The sequence below is a fragment of the Penicillium crustosum genome, assembly GCF_028827405.1.
Source record: "Penicillium crustosum strain IBT 35664 chromosome Unknown utg000005l_segment0_segment0, whole genome shotgun sequence".
NCBI classification, from domain to species: Eukaryota; Fungi; Ascomycota; class Eurotiomycetes; order Eurotiales; family Aspergillaceae; genus Penicillium; species Penicillium crustosum.
Genome location: NW_026623126.1, coordinates 2,741,637 through 2,757,162, shown reverse-complemented (window position 1 = coordinate 2,757,162; position 15,526 = coordinate 2,741,637). Strand labels below are relative to the sequence as shown.

Sequence of the window (15,526 nt, the reverse complement as noted above, 5' to 3'; positions counted from 1 at the left end):
GGAAGATTTGCGCTCGCGGCAAACCGAATGCAATGTATATCAACTGCGCGAGGCTAGACACAGGGCGAAAATCAGGTTGTCTTGGAGCTCGAATGGATGTGGTGAATAAATAGTTGATCGCTGTAATACGTAGAAAGCGAATTAGCATTGGCTCCCACACATATAATTCAGATCAAACAAGATCGCATAGAATATGGAGAGTGCGCCAAAGGTAGCTACTTACAATTCGGGTAAGGAGAAAGGTTTCGGGTGCATATCCATCAATATCAATGTTGCAAAGTACTCCACATTCGAATCAACGAGCCTGGCGCATTGCATCTCAATTGGGAGAGAAGATGTGAAAGAAGCGCGAAGCATTAGGAAGAGCAACCCATCATAAGTGGAGACATGGAGACATTGGCGAATGAGCTGTATTTTAAGAATGTCTGGGAGAGGGGAAAAAAGAAGAAAAGGGGAAAAATTAGAGCTTGTGTGAGAGAGGGAGAGAAAGAGAGAGAGAAGATCCGAAGCTGAGGGGTGGGAGGTACTGCCAAGTGTGGAAGAGGATCCAATAGCGCCCGCTGTGGTGGATTTACCGGTGGAGGGGCGATCCGGATATATTGGTGATTTTCTATCTTATTTTTCTTATATTAGATTGAGATCTAATCCTAGATTTATTCTAGAACCATCAAGGAATTATTCCAGCTGTTTTTTTTGTTGTGTAAAACATACAACGTATGGGTATATATAAGGTCGGGGTTATACCTAGGTATAGTAGTTGGTGAATAAGGGATGAGAACGTCTCCACTTAAGAGTGATACTGTTACCTTAGTGAATCAGTAGTACCTACCTAGGCAACTTGTGAGTTTTATGCTATGATTATTATGATTTACCATGATTTATCATGATTTATTATTATGTACAGAGGTACTTATATATGGGAAGGGAAGTACAGCGTTATACGGAGTACAGGGAGTACATACTACATACGTATGTATGTATATATCTACCTAGGTATAACCTATGGAATCATGTCAAAAAGACATATCATAACCCCATTCTAAAGTAGTTTGAAACTCAATTACTCCGTATTCGGAAAAGACACGTTCTACGAAACCTTGAAGAATTAGGCCAAAATTGCCGGGGAGACTTCGGGCAAAAAAGAAAAAAGAAAAGAAAAAAAAGAAAAAAAAGAGAAAAACGATTTTAAACTCGGCTTGTCGATCATCCCGAGCCGCTGGGATTGTCAGGTTACATACGGAGAACGTACGGAGTTAAGCTGAGTCCGATTATTAGATAGGCCTGCAGGTATAGACTAATTAATGATATCCCTACTATTACTTAGGTTGGGGGGATAACTGCATTTATATCTCCATATATGTTATATTCATATATATCCATATATATCCATATATATCCCCATAAGGATACACTTGTAATCCTATTAATCTAATCTAATATAATACATATGCGTATGTACTACTCCGTACTCCGTACTCCGTACGGAGTCCTTACCGAGGACTTCCAAGGTTGCACGTGAACCTGATAAACGTTATCGCAATTTTCCTCCCCTCATCTTGGCCACACTTGACCACTTGACCACCCTGTGACTACACTCTTTACCCTGGTCCTTGTACCCCCGATTTCATCATGGCGGAAATGCAAAATTCAAACCCCACAATCCTCAACGCCGCTGATCTCCCCACGCGGTTGCGACCCACCACCACTCGCAAGTCCGAATATGCTGGTATCTTCACATCCGCCCTACCCCTCGCCCCGGTAGACTTCGAGAGTACCCCGTCATCTGACTCAGAGGACGACAACCTGCTGGAGGAGCCTATTGATGAACAGGAAATATATGGTAAGGCTCTCTCATGCATCTCTAGGGGAAAAAAAAAGAAAAGAAAACCTATATATATCCCCGGAGATGATTGCCTAGCTCAGTACGCTAAAATAAATGATCAGATCTCATCTCGTCGATCTCTGACCCGGAACACCCTATCTCCCTCGGTGAATTAGCCGTGGTATCTCTCCCAGATATTGCGATCAAGCCAACCCTTCCCGACGTCCCCGATTCACCTCTACAAACCGTCACCGTGCTTATCACACCTACAATCACTCACTGCAGTCTGGCAACCGTCATTGGTCTTGGCGTCCGCGTTCGTCTGGAACAGTCTCTCCCCTCAAGATTCCGAATGGATGTGCGTATCAAGGAAGGTACACACAGTACCGGAGATGAAGTCAACAAGCAGCTCGCCGACAAGGAGCGGGTTGCCGCGGCCTTGGAGAATGGTGCGTTGATGGGGGTCATTGCCAAAATGATGGAGACTTGCCACTGAAATTCTAAACCTCCACTTTGTACTATAAGCGGGGTCTGATTGCATGGGTGATGCAAAATACCTAGGTACCTATCACCGGCAAATAGACCAGGCCCTCTCGTGTGTGTGACGACCGCCTACGACGAACAACTCCCTAGAGTTTGAATGACTTGCATTGGAATGAGTATTAAAAAGTACATATGAACTTTCCTACCACTTAAGATTGTTGACACCGGACCAAAGGACTCCTCCCACTTTGCCTGTAGCCAACCCTATTTTTGCGTACATGTGTAGTGAAAATTTTAAGATCATGAGTCTAGCACACCACTTTCCTTCAAACCCTTCCAAAGTTCCGGCTCCAAGAATTTACTCACAGTAACATCTTCGGCCAGACCCTTGCGTCTCCGTGTTTTCAAGACAAAGTCCCGGGCCGTGGCCATGGCAGGCGCCATCTCTAAGGGCTTAAGCTTGACATCACGGTCCAGTGGATCACCGGGAACCACACTCCACTTATCAAACGCAAGATTTACCATAGCTTGACCTTGGGTGTGAATGCGGAGATCGGTTTCAAATCCAAACGAGTCAATCACTGGGATCAAACCACGTACAGAGTAAAGCGGCGTTCCTGCAATGGGACCATCTGACAGGACGTGACCTCTTCGGCGGGACAAGACCGTGTATACGGAAGCCACAGAGTCTGCAGGTCCTGTCATTGTGACAGAATAGACCGGCTCCATCAGACGCGGAGATGCCATGAGGAACGACGAGTATACAGCACGGCGGGCTGTAGGGATGATCTGGCCTCCACCGCGGTAGATAGCCTGATCGGCCAGGGACACATCTGTGAGTCTGAACTTTGTGTTTCGAATAGCTGAACTTCAATTAGCATCACATTCATCATCTGCGCCGAAACTGCAAGATCATTGGAGTATAAGAGTTTTGGGGGGGGGTTAAAAAAAAAAACACTTACGTTCTTCGCAAAGAGGACCTTCCCGTGTACCCCAGCTGAAGCCTTGGGTGATAGAGTCCCTAACAGTACCGAGAAGCTTCTTATCCACCTGAGAGGGTAAAGTGTCATCTTGAAGAATATTGGGCCCCATTTCATCCGGTCCAAATGCCCAGATGCTTCGCGCTGCAAGCTTATCCCAATCATAATTGTCCTCGAAGTATCGAGCAACCTTCCGAATAGGGTCCTTGATACTGACTTTACCACTTTCAATATCCTCTGCAATCCCATCATCTAAAGGCTCCGCAATCATGGTGATTTTATTCTTCTTATTCGGCGTGATTGAGTAACACATGATGGCAGAGGTTTCCACCACGGTCTCACAGAAGCGTGTAACGGGGTCGGAGACCTTGATCTCCATCTCTGAGTATAGTCTTCGGAGGTCATGGAGCACACAGTCCATGTAGAGCTCGCCAGTTCCTAGAACCACATGCTCGCCAGATTCCTCAACCTTAGTGGAGATGAGGGGGTAGCTCTTGTTGATTTTCCGCAATCCATCCAACATTTTGGGGAGTTCTGATGGATTGACCGGCTCAACGGCAACTTTAAACACTGATTCAGTCATGTGCCGAATCGGGCGGAAGATGTACGCCTCCTCGTCATCCTCGAGCTTCAGAGGCATCAACGTCGCAGTCTTGACAATGGAGTTATCGACGCCACCTAAAAGAACCCAGTTTCCGGCAGGGACACCGTTGGTCGGGATGTTGTAACGCGTTTCCGCAATCCACGTGTCGGATATGGTTGCTACTACCATGTCTTCCTCATCTTCTGGCGTGTAGCCCTCGCCGAGAACACGGACCTGCTGACCAGGCCGCGCTGTGCCACTCATAATTCTTCCAAAGGAGTAGAAGCTTCCGGCGTCGGTACTGCTGAAGAGTTTGGTGATATGGATAACCAGAGGTCCGTCTTGATTACAAGCGACCATTGAGGCCCCAACCTTGGTATCCACAGGCCCAGTGTAGTATCGCTCCAATATTCTCTGGGCACCCTCCACCGGGGAAGGAACGTGCTGAACAACCATGTCCACAAAGCCAGTGGCTGGTCCGAAGAATTTCTCGCAGACTAGACTGAGCAACTCCTTAGCATCGGTCTTGAGTTGAGATGGCTTCAAATTGACGCCGACGCTAGCCAGAGTCTGTTTCAAATCCTCGGGGCTTTCGCTTAGTGTGTGAGAGTAGAGCTTGTAGATTGGCTCCAAGACAAACTTGACGAATGACCGCTTCGCGTTCTCCTCCACTCCTTTGCGTGTGAACTTTCGGCTTTGGGGATTGTAGAAGATGTCTCCCCAAAGTCGCGCAGCAAATTCCGTCGAGTCCAAGCTCGGGTAGTTGTCTGCGTACATCCGGGCAAATGACTGCAATGTGAAGCACCAGTTCATCGAGCTTGAGGCGAATCCAACATTGCCCTTTTCGGGGCTCAATCGTCGTCGTTCGCCTTGCCCTGGCAAAATGTTTTCGATAATCGTATTGACCTCTTCGATCACATGCTTCAACTTGAAGTAGGCATCATTAGGAGGTAGTTTGAGCTCGAGTATGAGGCGATCCATCTTGTTGACGACTAAGGTCAAGGGGAGATCTTCCAATACTGCATGCTTGATAATTTGCTCAGTGTTGGCCTGAACACCTTCCACAACATCCACAACCAGGACCACACCATCAGCTAGGCGGATAGAGGCAGCCACCTCATCAACAAAATTCACATGCCCGGGGGTATCAAGGAGGTTGAGCAGGTGAGATTTGCCTTTGGTGCTTGGGAGAACGAGACTCATCGGTGCCGACTTGATTGAGACACCGCGTTCTCTCTCTAGGAAATGGACATCAGTGTATCGCAGTTGTTCTTCTCTCTTCCGTCCTGTGCGCTTCTCCAGTCGCTCTGTTAGGTCGTGCGTCTGTTTGACCAACATATCCATGAAAGCAGTCTTTCCATGGTGCAGGTGACCAACGATGGCGATGTTCCTTATCTGTGATGGGAAGTTCAGCAGATCAGACATGAACTCCCGAGAGAAGTGTACGGGTGGGAGTTCGGTCTCTGAAATCGCAAATTTCTTCTGCTGGACGGGGGCAATGATGGGCTCTGATAATGGCTGGGCATCTTCCTCCTGGACCATGGTTTCGACATCCTCGCCATAGATTTGTTGTGCGCTAGGGTAGTATTGTTTGTCTTCGTGCAATATGACCGCATTCGACGGACCCTCTGCAGAAGAAGACACGATATTAGCAAGATTGCAGACTGTGAATAAGACATGTCGACATACCATCGACCTCCATCAACTGTTGATCATTAACTTCCTCTTCTTCTTCATCATCGAACGCCTCATCGAACTTGAAGGCTTGAGGTTGGGCATCTTCATGATGCTCCTCGTCGGATTCCGCATCGCCAATGTAGTTACCAAACCTAGGCACAATTAGCAAGGTCATGGATTTAGAGAGGGTTAGAAGATATTAAAACAAAAACGACATACTCATCATAGAGGTCGTCCATAATGAATTACAGAGGACGTGTACGTGTGGTAAAAAAAAAAAAAAAGGGGACCGTAGCTCTAAACGCGTGATGCCGGAGAAGTTGAGGATCTCAACTTTCACTTGGTCCGAGCGTCTTTTCTGAGTACTCGTGCCTACACCGTACAGCTCCTCACTCCCCACCCATACAATTTACTCTTATAGATGCCCCTCCCTCTTTGATCTCTTCCATCTTTCTTTACTTCTCTCTATTCTCTCTGTATATTCATTGTATCTCATCTACTTCAACCCCCCCCTTTTTTTTAACAGCCATGTCTTCTCTTCCTCCCGTCTACATTGTTTCTACTGCCCGTACTCCCGTGGGCTCTTTCCTGGGGTGAGCATTCCTATATTATTCCCCCCCCCCCCCTGAAGACTAATCTGACATTGATTACTATAGCTCCCTCTCCAGCTTGACTGCTCCCCAGCTTGGTGCACATGCCATCAAGGGTACGAAATATCATCCAAACTATACCACACCCATCTTCAATGTTAACAATAATTTATAGCTGCTGTCGAGCGGGCTGAGGGCATCAATGCCTCTGATGTCGAAGAGGTCTTCTTCGGTAACGTCTTGTCTGCTGGGTAAGTTGTCTTTGTTACAGTTTATCCCGCAATTGAGACTGATATTTTCATTTCTAGTGTTGGCCAGAACCCCGCCAGACAGTGCGCCATCGGTGCTGGCCTTAGCGAATCTACCGTCTGCACTACTGTCAACAAGGTCTGCGCTTCTGGCCTGAAGGCCATCATTCTCGGTGCTCAGACTATCATGACCGGAAATGCCGATATTGTTGTCGCTGGTGGAACCGAGTCCATGTCGAACACCCCTCACTACCTGCAAACTTCTCGCAGCGGTACCAAGTTTGGCAGCCAGACCCTGGTTGACGGTATCCAGAAGGATGGTTTGACTGATGCCTATGGCAAGCAGGACCTTATGGGTCTTGCGGCCGAGGAGTGCGCCGAGGAGCACGGCTTCAACCGTGCCCAGCAGGATGACTATGCTATCCGCAGCTATGAGAAGGCCCAGGCTGCCCAGAAGGCCGGTGCTTTCGACTACGAGATTGCCCCTATTGAGATCCCCGGCTTCCGTGGCAAGCCTGGTGTGACTGTTTCCCAAGATGATGAGCCCAAGAACGTGAGTACCCTTATTTTCTGCATTAGATTATTGTGACTTTGACTGATCATTCCTCGCCTATAGCTTAACCCCGAGAAGCTCCGCGCCATGAAGCCCGCCTTCATCCCCGGCACTGGAACTGTGACTGCCCCCAACTCTTCGCCCTTGAACGACGGTTCTGCCGCCGTTGTCTTGGTTTCCGAGGCTAAGGTGAAGGAGCTCGGCCTCAAGCCGATTGCCAAGATCCTGGGTTGGGGTGATGCTGCGCATAAGCCTAGCAAGTTCACCACTGCTCCTGCTTTGGCTATCCCCAAGGCCCTCAAGCACGCCGGTGTGACCCAGGACTCCATCGATGCCTTTGAGATCAACGAGGCCTTCAGTGTTGTGGCTCTTGCCAATCTGAAGCTCCTCGGTCTCTCCGAGGACAAGGTCAACATCCACGGCGGTGCAGTCGCCATTGGACACCCTCTCGGTGCCAGTGGTGCCCGTATTGTGTCTACCCTCCTCGGTGTCTTAAGCGCCAAGGGTGGCAAGCTTGGCTGCGTCGGCATCTGTAACGGTGGCGGCGGTGCTAGTGCCCTGGTGATTGAGTCCATTTAAATCCATTTAAAGAGTAAACTCTGTTAACGAAACAAAAAACGGAGATGTGAAACGACCTTCGATCTTTGCATGTGAAATACCAAGTTCATTTTTGACGGGGAAGATACTCGGTGTTTGACAGACATACCCCATCCTGCAGCGACGAATATTCGCAGTATCAGTACCATTTTCTCGGTATCTAGAATAGTTAATAAGATATCCTTGTGTGTTTATATCCTGCTTTCCACTTGTTGTTTCACATTGGTCTCGGGTCAAGACCGAGTCAGCTTTGAGGGCCGATCTTCCAGCATTTCAAAGCTAAGGCACTCTCGTATTCTCTTACCATCTCTATTTCGACTCATTGGTTACGCGAATCCTGGGCAGCATCAATATATTCAATAGAGTGGTTCAGAGATACTTATACACTTATATAGAGTAGTCACTCTGCCCAGGTGAGAAGCCCCGGGGTATAGCCTCGAAAGCCTGAAATGAAGAGTATTATTAATTTGGTACACTTTTAGAGAAAGGAAAGACCGCTCGCTTCGTTAAATCTATCAGACATTATAACCGATAATTCCCAATAATTAATGCTTTCAAGCAAAGGCTCCGACGAATGCCATGAGGAGAGCACCGCAGGCAACAGACACACAAGCCTCAACACGTCGTCTGCCCTTGAGGGTCTCATAACTTGACTCACTCAAGAAGTCCTCAGCAAGGAGTTCCACTAGACCCGCGAAGAGCAAAAGACCACTGCTAATGGCATTGGTGATGCCAACCATCAGCAGACCTGTTGCGCTGGCAGGATCGTAGAAATTGTGTAGAACCAAACCAATAGCTTGACCAAAGGGAGTTGTCGTTCCGTATGCCAGTGACATGAGCCATGGTTTCATGGAATTCGGTGCAAAGAGATCTGGGATGAGCGACGCGATCCGAGACCCCAGGGCGAAACCTTCAAAGGTCTGATGAAAACTGATTGCAATTAACAGGACGACAAAGGAAGTGCCAGTCGCAACACTAAGCGCCATGCCGATGAAGATGCTGTGAAACAAAATTCCAGCTTCTAAGAGGAGGCATTGCAGAAGCTGACGTTGTGGATTCTGGATTGGCCCTTCTGTGTCGGTCTGCTGTCGGTGGCTTTCGCTCACACGGGGTCGATGCCGGCGAGCAGACTGTGACTGCGCAGAATGGGCTGGCTGTCCACTGATGAGTCTGTCATCGTCCATGTAGTCATCCAGCCCATCAAGGTCATCCCCATCGTCCTCTTTATCCGGTGATGTTGAGTCCGCCAGGCGAAGACGGTCCGATTCATGGGACGAACCGGAAGAAGCTCTTGTTGTTCGCAACTTGGAGTTGTGTCCGATACTATCTAAATTGATATTATCTGAAACCTGCCGGGCTTCTAGCCTCGAGTAGTCGAGATCTAGATTTGCCCCATCACTGCCTGAGTCATGCCCAACCTCGCCAATGAGATTATCATATTCGCTTCCGTGCACGTGCTTTGCGCCTTTCATCGCGAAGAACATTTCCACAATGACGACTGCAAACACCGATATCATTGCAACAAACCCTGGCATAGCACGATATGTTTGACTCCAAAATCGAGGGAGACATGGATCAGTCAGAGAGACGAATGCTGTGGGGAGCAGATGGACGAATGCCGTCGCAATCAATACACCCGTTCCAAAATGTCTCGATATAAAAAGGAACCGACGTGGAATCGGAAGACGAGGGAAACGGCGCGCTAGAACCGGAAAGGAGCAAGCTATTGCAGTTTCAACATTAGCAATGGCCAACTGGAGAGATCTGGGAGAAGCTAGTGCATACCGAATGTACTCAGCCCAAGGATGAGGAAAAGTGCCATAACATGCAACGGAGTGTTATAGGCCCCCCCGTTGTTTGGACCCGCATGCCGGCGTGTCATCTGAAGCTCCATCGCGCCGAAGAAGTTCTGCTCGCAAGAGAGCATCGGGGATTTCTGAAATTGCGGAGAGGGCACGCTTCAAGTCTGCTCGCAAGATAGTTAGAGATAGCTCTTGATCAATTCGTAGAGATTGCTAACCTGAGGGTAAATCATTTGCAGTCTGCCAGTCTTGGGCATTCTGCATTTTTGTTATCGTCTCAAACCTGTTGAGCTGTAACTACATCCCCAGTTGGAGAGGGGAATGAGTGTTTGTAGGCCGGGGAACGGAAAGTCACGCAATTGAGTGAAGACAAAGATGAGATTGCACAAAATAATATATCAGCTAGGAAGCTAATATCACAAGTATAAGTATTCTCTTAAAAGCAAAACCTCAAAAAAAAAAAAAAAAAAAAAAAAGGCCAGACCAGGGTGGTTTGTTCGGACAGACGATAAAGTGAGTCTTGACCTCGGAACCTTGGAACTCCCCTTCGCTTAGTCATGCTACAAACCTCCAAGCCTTGGAAGGCCGGAGGGGGTCCCACGTGGGCAATACGAGTCCTGTGATTTATTGAAGTGACCTTGAATGTGATAGACGGAATAAAGATTACACTGATCCATGACCTCTACCTGCTACCTTAGTCCATCCTTTAGTACCTTTAGGTCGCGGAGAAGAGGCATCCTCATGGCCTGGAGTCCTCCCAGAACGTGTTTTTGAAGTTCTGCTGTCTGTTTCCATAGATTCGGATTGAGAGTCCGGGACAACGACCTTGGGGCTTTGCGAAACAGATGGCCGAGGGGACTCCATGGCCGCATCATCCCATTCTTTTTCTTCCAACAATTCCCATTCCGCACTGGCCATTTCCCCTAGAAGATTGGATTTCAATTTATCCACAATCTTGGTTGGGGTTGGGAGTTTCCACATTCGCATGAATTCAACTCCTTCCGATGCTCCCAGGAAAGAATGCGCCGTGCCATGAGAATAGTGACCCAACATGGGAAAAGATGTTGTTCGCTGAATCGTGGTTCTGGGAGAGTCTTTGGCAGATTTCATTTGTGTCTGCGTGTCTCGGCCGGCAAAGGCTCGCATCAAAGTTGAAGGATGGGCTGGCGGGGCAACTAGCAGTTGCCACAAGCTCTTCCCGATATCGCAGACTTCCTCCCAGGAGTCCGATGAGAGGTTTATCCCCTGAGTTCGACATAACCATGCAACATTCCATGCCAGGAGGGTGGCCCCTTCAAGAAAGAAGGCATATGTTGTGGGATCCTCCTTTGCTAACCGGGGTAGTGGCTTATCAATGAAGAGAGGCCGTGGGTGTGGTGTGTAGGTGCGCGGGTCTACCGTCCTTGATGCAGCTGGACTTGATGATGCCTGGTAATCAGCTCTATCGTGACCGTCGCGCGAGCGATATGATGCTGAGAGGGTGTAGATCGTAGGCACAGGATAGTTTTTGTGAGGCAGTGTAATTTCGGCGGGCAGTCTCAAGGAAAGATAGTGCGAGACAATGATCAAAAGATGAGCGATGTTAGAAAGGGACGTGGATATCTGTTCATGTGGAATACCTGTACCCGCCCTGTTAGTATGCCACAAGATGAATAACTGCTTAGAAGTGATAGTGGAAACTTGCCATTCATATCCCTCAAGTCAACGATAAATCCACATCCAAGCACATATGTTTCCCGACCTTGGCCCTTCTTCGTAGCCTTCCGCAGGCCATATAGATTGGCGACTTCTCGACAAAGATAAATACGTGACTCCGCAGTTTTGCTATGAAGGGAATGCCAAACGTGTTCCACTCGTTTGCTGGTATTTTGAACGCCCGCCAGGACTCCGGTTTCCCGCTCTTCTAGTTGAAATTTGGCAGATTCAGCATCTGACTGTCTGCGTGCTAGGGCCTCCTTTCGCTTGACAATTTGGGTCTTTTTGGCTTCGACCTCTAATTTCAAAGCCTTGAGCTGATGGGAAACCAATTCTCTCTTTGCTAAAGACACTGCATGCCGAGTGCTTATCGTTTGGAGGACCCAGCGAGGAGAGCAAGCTTTGTCCGTATCGAGCAGCTCTTGTCCAGGTGGGGAAGGCTTATCCCAGGAGCTATCACAAGTAACAGCGGTCTCGATTTGCTTCCCAAGGACTTCTTTCTCTAGAAGAACTTGCGTGCTGTCGATTCGTAGTTGGTATAGCTGATTGCGGGCACATGTCGGACAGTGGAAAGAAAGGCGGGAATGAGGAGCACGTGAGCATATAGAACAGCTCATCGCAGACAATTCGATTTAATTTTCAGCTGTTCTTTGGGAGGGTAAGGGGCATTTCCATGTTGCGTTCCAGGATAATTATGGGAGCTACTTGAGTCGCCGAGAACCATATAGAGGAGTGAGAAGGGGTCATCAAAGAGATGCAAATCCCACATGACTCAAATAATATGTTGATATAAAGGATATGACCGGCCTCAAGACATCACCTTTAGCCAATCTTTCTTCAGAGGATGGAAGAGAAGCAAGGACGGGATGATGTGCACATGCACTTGTCGACGTCACCTGACACTCCGTTATCGCAATCTTATCGCTCATTTTGGATAACATCCACCAAAACAACAGTGAGTCCAAATTCTACTGAATCATTGATTTTGATCTGTCTTTATTCTAACACATGATCGTACCAAGTTAGCCAATTCAGTATGCAGTCAACACCAAACAAGACCAGCAAAATCCCTCGACCGGGGGCAATGTCACCCCGTGTTAACCAAGAAGGCAAAAGCCCTCCAGGCAGTGGGAGCTCCCAAGAGAACACAAGCTCCCAATCACCAGTTGAAGCTCTTACATCTACACCTATTAATGATGAGATTCCACTTGTCTCTAGGTTGACACAAGGTCTCAAAGACTGCAACTGGGAACAGCTGCAGGGCAAATATGCCGATGCGATGGAGGAACACGGCCGAGTCGAAGAGAATCTTCGTGTTGAAACAGCCGAGCTTCTTGAGGTAAGTTTTAGAGCCACATCTTACCTGCAATTTCATGTCTGAGCAACTGGTAGGTTTTCATGGCATGGTCCGAAACCACCGTTTCGCAAGATGAGAACAGGGCTTTGAAAAGGTTTGATCAACCCAGCTTTGGCCTAAGATGTGATGAACGAATTATCAATCCTCTACAGGTTCAAGACCCAAATGCAGCACGTTCAAAATTCCGAAGTCACTGTGGAAAACAAAAAAAAGCATTGTAAGTTCCTTTTTGTCCATTGGACTTGAAAACGAAAACAAGGTCTGATTGCTCATCTGTCTTAAGATGCGGAAGTAGTGAAGGCTTTCCAAAATGCTCTCGCCTTGCTGAACGATCAAATGAAGATTTAAGCACATGATCGACACGACATTTATGAATTATGAGTTTATGTTACCCAGTCCCTTCTATATGAGAATCGATCTACCAAGACCGGAATGGAACCAGTATGCAGGAAGCCATCCATTATGTATTATGTATTTCCTCCCTTATATGATGGCTTAAACCCCCTCCCCCCAAAATGTACTACAAGTAAAGAAAAACACAGTTGGAATCACACAGTTGGAATCCTTGGGAGTCATTCAAAATGAACTATTAGGGACATAGCAAACCATGATTGCAGGCAACGGAATTACAAGTTGATTTATTTCCTAGTCTTGGTGACCATGAGGCTCTGGGCTCTACCTAGGTAGTCATAATTTGGAAGACCTCGATTATTAGCCCCGAGAGCGTTCACTCCGGGCAGCTCTCCCCGTGATGTCTTGCCAGCTGGCATTGAAGCGTCTACCAGTATTAGCCAATAAGCCTTCTTCTTCGGCTTCCTCTGCATCTTCATCGAGTTGCGCTTCATCCAACTGAGGTGAACGGAGAAGGGAGGTGACAAAGACAATGAGATATAAGCCTGCGGTGTTGGTGTTAGTTTAATACAGGTTAATACGAAAATGGAAATCTGGTAGGAACGGATCAAGATTTAAACTCACCAAGGAAGAAGAACTGAGCCCAAAAGAATACCACTCCAAAGAATGGGTAATTCAGGGTGATCCGGTTCAAGAATGTGCTCACGACACTGGGTGTGCAAACTTGCTGCGCTGCAGGATTCTCAGCCAACTCTGAGCATGGCTTGATAAGTTCTTTGTTGTTCGAGCAATCTGGCTGTCCGATGAAGCTTCCCGGCGTGCGATCACAGAATGTCTGTGGGCCAAATGTGGCATACTGGGGGGCGACCACCATCGAAATGGAATAATTCAGGGCTAAAATGATCAGCATCAACATGGCGGTGGCTAAGAGTAGAGCTTGGGGAGATGTGTGGCCGTTTCTGATTTGGAAAATCCTAATCCATAGGAAGCGGATTCCAACCACAGCGATTCCAACCACTGAACTGCAGAAGAATAGCAATACAAGTGCGGTAAATATAGCGTAATCAATGGGGAAGAACCTGGCAGATTTGACAAGTGCCCAGTTGACGGGGTTAAAGATATTGACATATGCGAGGATGTATCCACAACGGTGCTTGCAAATCGAGTTCTTTGCTTTGTCAATTGCTGTTAAGAGCATGGATACCCACGTGAGGAAAGCAATGAATAGCAGCAAGATGCCTCCCAGGAGCTTGAATGGCCGGAACACTGCGCCGATTTTGTACCATGCCCTTATCAACCAGCTGCGGCCCCCGCCTTGAGATTCTTCCGCTAGACGCTGGCGCCGGATCAAGGTCCTTTCTTCCCGCACCAGTGTATCAAGTTCTCGGCGGTCCTTGGAAGACAGAAGCTCGGGATCCCCGGCACATCGTCCCTCGAGCTGCCGTTGCCGCTCTTGGTTTGTGTCAAGTTGCTGCGTAGTGCTCGCTCGCAGGGTAGCACTAGAGATTGATGGTGCCGTCTTGATCAGGCTGATTGGCAGAAGGGCCAGTCCCACGGATGTGTATAAGACATAAAGACAAAGCCCAATCGTCATCAACAGACCAAGAGCAAAAGTGAGAGCACGCTCGCCATCTTTTCAGAATTACATCAGCTTCACAGTTCTGTTCAACACCAAAATACTCAAATACTCACGGTTTTCAGTCAGTAAGCGCCTGAAGTAATCCAGATCCATATCATTCTTTCCCTGTGACACTGGAACGAAGAAACCAACCAGGAACAAGATCACGACGATTGCAACGAATGAAAGTGTGTATTTCAGGGCACCCCAAATTCGTTGGCCCAAAGTTTGGACCCCTTCCTCGGTCGCAACTTCATCATATTCCTCATACCAGAAATATGTAAAGGGGATAACGAGCAGACAGAGCAGGGCATCCAAGGAGTAGAGAAGATAATAGATAATGGTCAAGGAATGAGTGATCCTGTCCACTACATCCTGTGTTGCCCAGTCCTTTCGCTGGCCTAACTTGGACGACGTAGTGGATGATACCAGAGCGACATCGACAGGCAGCAAGAGCACTGTTGCAAGAAGACTAGTAATTGAAATGATGGAAGTCAGAGTAACTGAAGGAGAGCGGTCGCGAGGAGTTTGGTAGACATAGATAAACACCGACGCCACTGCCAGTAGAATAGCTATCACCACCCCATACACAGCCCAGATGAGGGAAGTCTGAAGGAGTGCCATATTGAAGGATAGCAGTTCACGCTGTACACATTGGTTGTGGGGCCTGCATTAATACTCCTAGCAAAATACTGAAGGAATGATGCCAGGAATGTGACTTACAATAACATCAAAAACATCAAATCAAGAAAAATGATCTCCCCGGAGCTCGCAGGCACCTATGTCGTCATTGATTGTTTTGACGCTAAACTATTTTGAGGCATATGCAGCAAAGGGCGGTAGGATTTATCCAGCAGAATATATTAACCGCTCAATTCTGCCAGGCCAGTCAGCTGACCCGCTCCCATCTCCGCTTTAATTCCGCTTCAAAGGAGCTACAAACTTGACTGCACAAGGCAGAGATCAATCTTGATTTTGATCTTGATCGCTTCTCGTGTCTATTTTAAACCCCTTTCTTTGTGCCATCTTTCTTGGTGCTTGGAAGGCTTTACATTCTTGGTTTTCTGCCGCTAGGTTTACAATTGCAATGTGCATCTCAGGCCATATCAAAAACACAATTTAGCTCATTGGCGATTTCCTAGAAGTATCAGGCCTTTCGCAAGCTTTGGC

The 15,526-nt window shown here is 47.8% G+C and overlaps 7 protein-coding genes across 7 annotated transcripts; 3 read left to right on the top strand and 4 right to left on the bottom strand.

The window, feature by feature from the left end:
- Positions 1 to 1,629: 1,629 nt before the first annotated feature.
- Positions 1,630 to 2,318, top strand: N7487_011729 (iron-sulfur cluster assembly protein CIA2; the record flags this gene model as incomplete). The annotated part of the gene is made up of 2 exons (XM_056879459.1): positions 1,630 to 1,840; positions 1,945 to 2,318. The coding sequence occupies 2 exons, from the start codon at positions 1,630 to 1,632 to the stop codon at positions 2,316 to 2,318; spliced, it is 585 nt and encodes a 194-aa protein (XP_056724778.1).
- Positions 2,319 to 2,605: 287 nt separating this feature from the next.
- On the bottom strand, positions 2,606 to 5,784 carry N7487_011728 (U5 snRNP component Snu114, putative; the record flags this gene model as incomplete). Its single annotated transcript, XM_056879458.1, has 4 exons — positions 2,606 to 3,168; positions 3,268 to 5,496; positions 5,558 to 5,697; positions 5,765 to 5,784. The coding sequence occupies 4 exons, from the start codon at positions 5,782 to 5,784 to the stop codon at positions 2,606 to 2,608; spliced, it is 2,952 nt and encodes a 983-aa protein (XP_056724777.1).
- A 289-nt stretch (positions 5,785 to 6,073) lies between these two features.
- On the top strand, positions 6,074 to 7,515 carry erg10B (acetyl-CoA C-acetyltransferase; the record flags this gene model as incomplete). Its single annotated transcript, XM_056879457.1, has 5 exons — positions 6,074 to 6,138; positions 6,202 to 6,251; positions 6,311 to 6,386; positions 6,444 to 6,936; positions 7,000 to 7,515. The coding sequence occupies 5 exons, from the start codon at positions 6,074 to 6,076 to the stop codon at positions 7,513 to 7,515; spliced, it is 1,200 nt and encodes a 399-aa protein (XP_056724776.1).
- Positions 7,516 to 8,087: 572 nt separating this feature from the next.
- N7487_011726 (putative ZIP family zinc transporter) lies at positions 8,088 to 9,460 on the bottom strand (the record flags this gene model as incomplete). The annotated part of the gene is made up of 2 exons (XM_056879456.1): positions 8,088 to 9,256; positions 9,319 to 9,460. The coding sequence occupies 2 exons, from the start codon at positions 9,458 to 9,460 to the stop codon at positions 8,088 to 8,090; spliced, it is 1,311 nt and encodes a 436-aa protein (XP_056724775.1).
- Positions 9,461 to 9,998: 538 nt separating this feature from the next.
- N7487_011725 (Atg14 domain-containing protein) lies at positions 9,999 to 11,647 on the bottom strand (the record flags this gene model as incomplete). The annotated part of the gene is made up of 2 exons (XM_056879455.1): positions 9,999 to 10,954; positions 11,020 to 11,647. 2 exons carry the CDS (start codon positions 11,645 to 11,647, stop codon positions 9,999 to 10,001), a joined length of 1,584 nt encoding a protein of 527 aa, XP_056724774.1.
- Positions 11,648 to 12,066: 419 nt separating this feature from the next.
- Positions 12,067 to 12,735, top strand: N7487_011724 (uncharacterized protein; the record flags this gene model as incomplete). Its single annotated transcript, XM_056879454.1, has 4 exons — positions 12,067 to 12,369; positions 12,423 to 12,481; positions 12,540 to 12,604; positions 12,671 to 12,735. 4 exons carry the CDS (start codon positions 12,067 to 12,069, stop codon positions 12,733 to 12,735), a joined length of 492 nt encoding a protein of 163 aa, XP_056724773.1.
- A 363-nt stretch (positions 12,736 to 13,098) lies between these two features.
- On the bottom strand, positions 13,099 to 14,980 carry N7487_011723 (uncharacterized protein; the record flags this gene model as incomplete). Its single annotated transcript, XM_056879453.1, has 3 exons — positions 13,099 to 13,283; positions 13,363 to 14,370; positions 14,431 to 14,980. 3 exons carry the CDS (start codon positions 14,978 to 14,980, stop codon positions 13,099 to 13,101), a joined length of 1,743 nt encoding a protein of 580 aa, XP_056724772.1.
- Between the last annotated feature and the right edge of the window lie 546 nt (positions 14,981 to 15,526).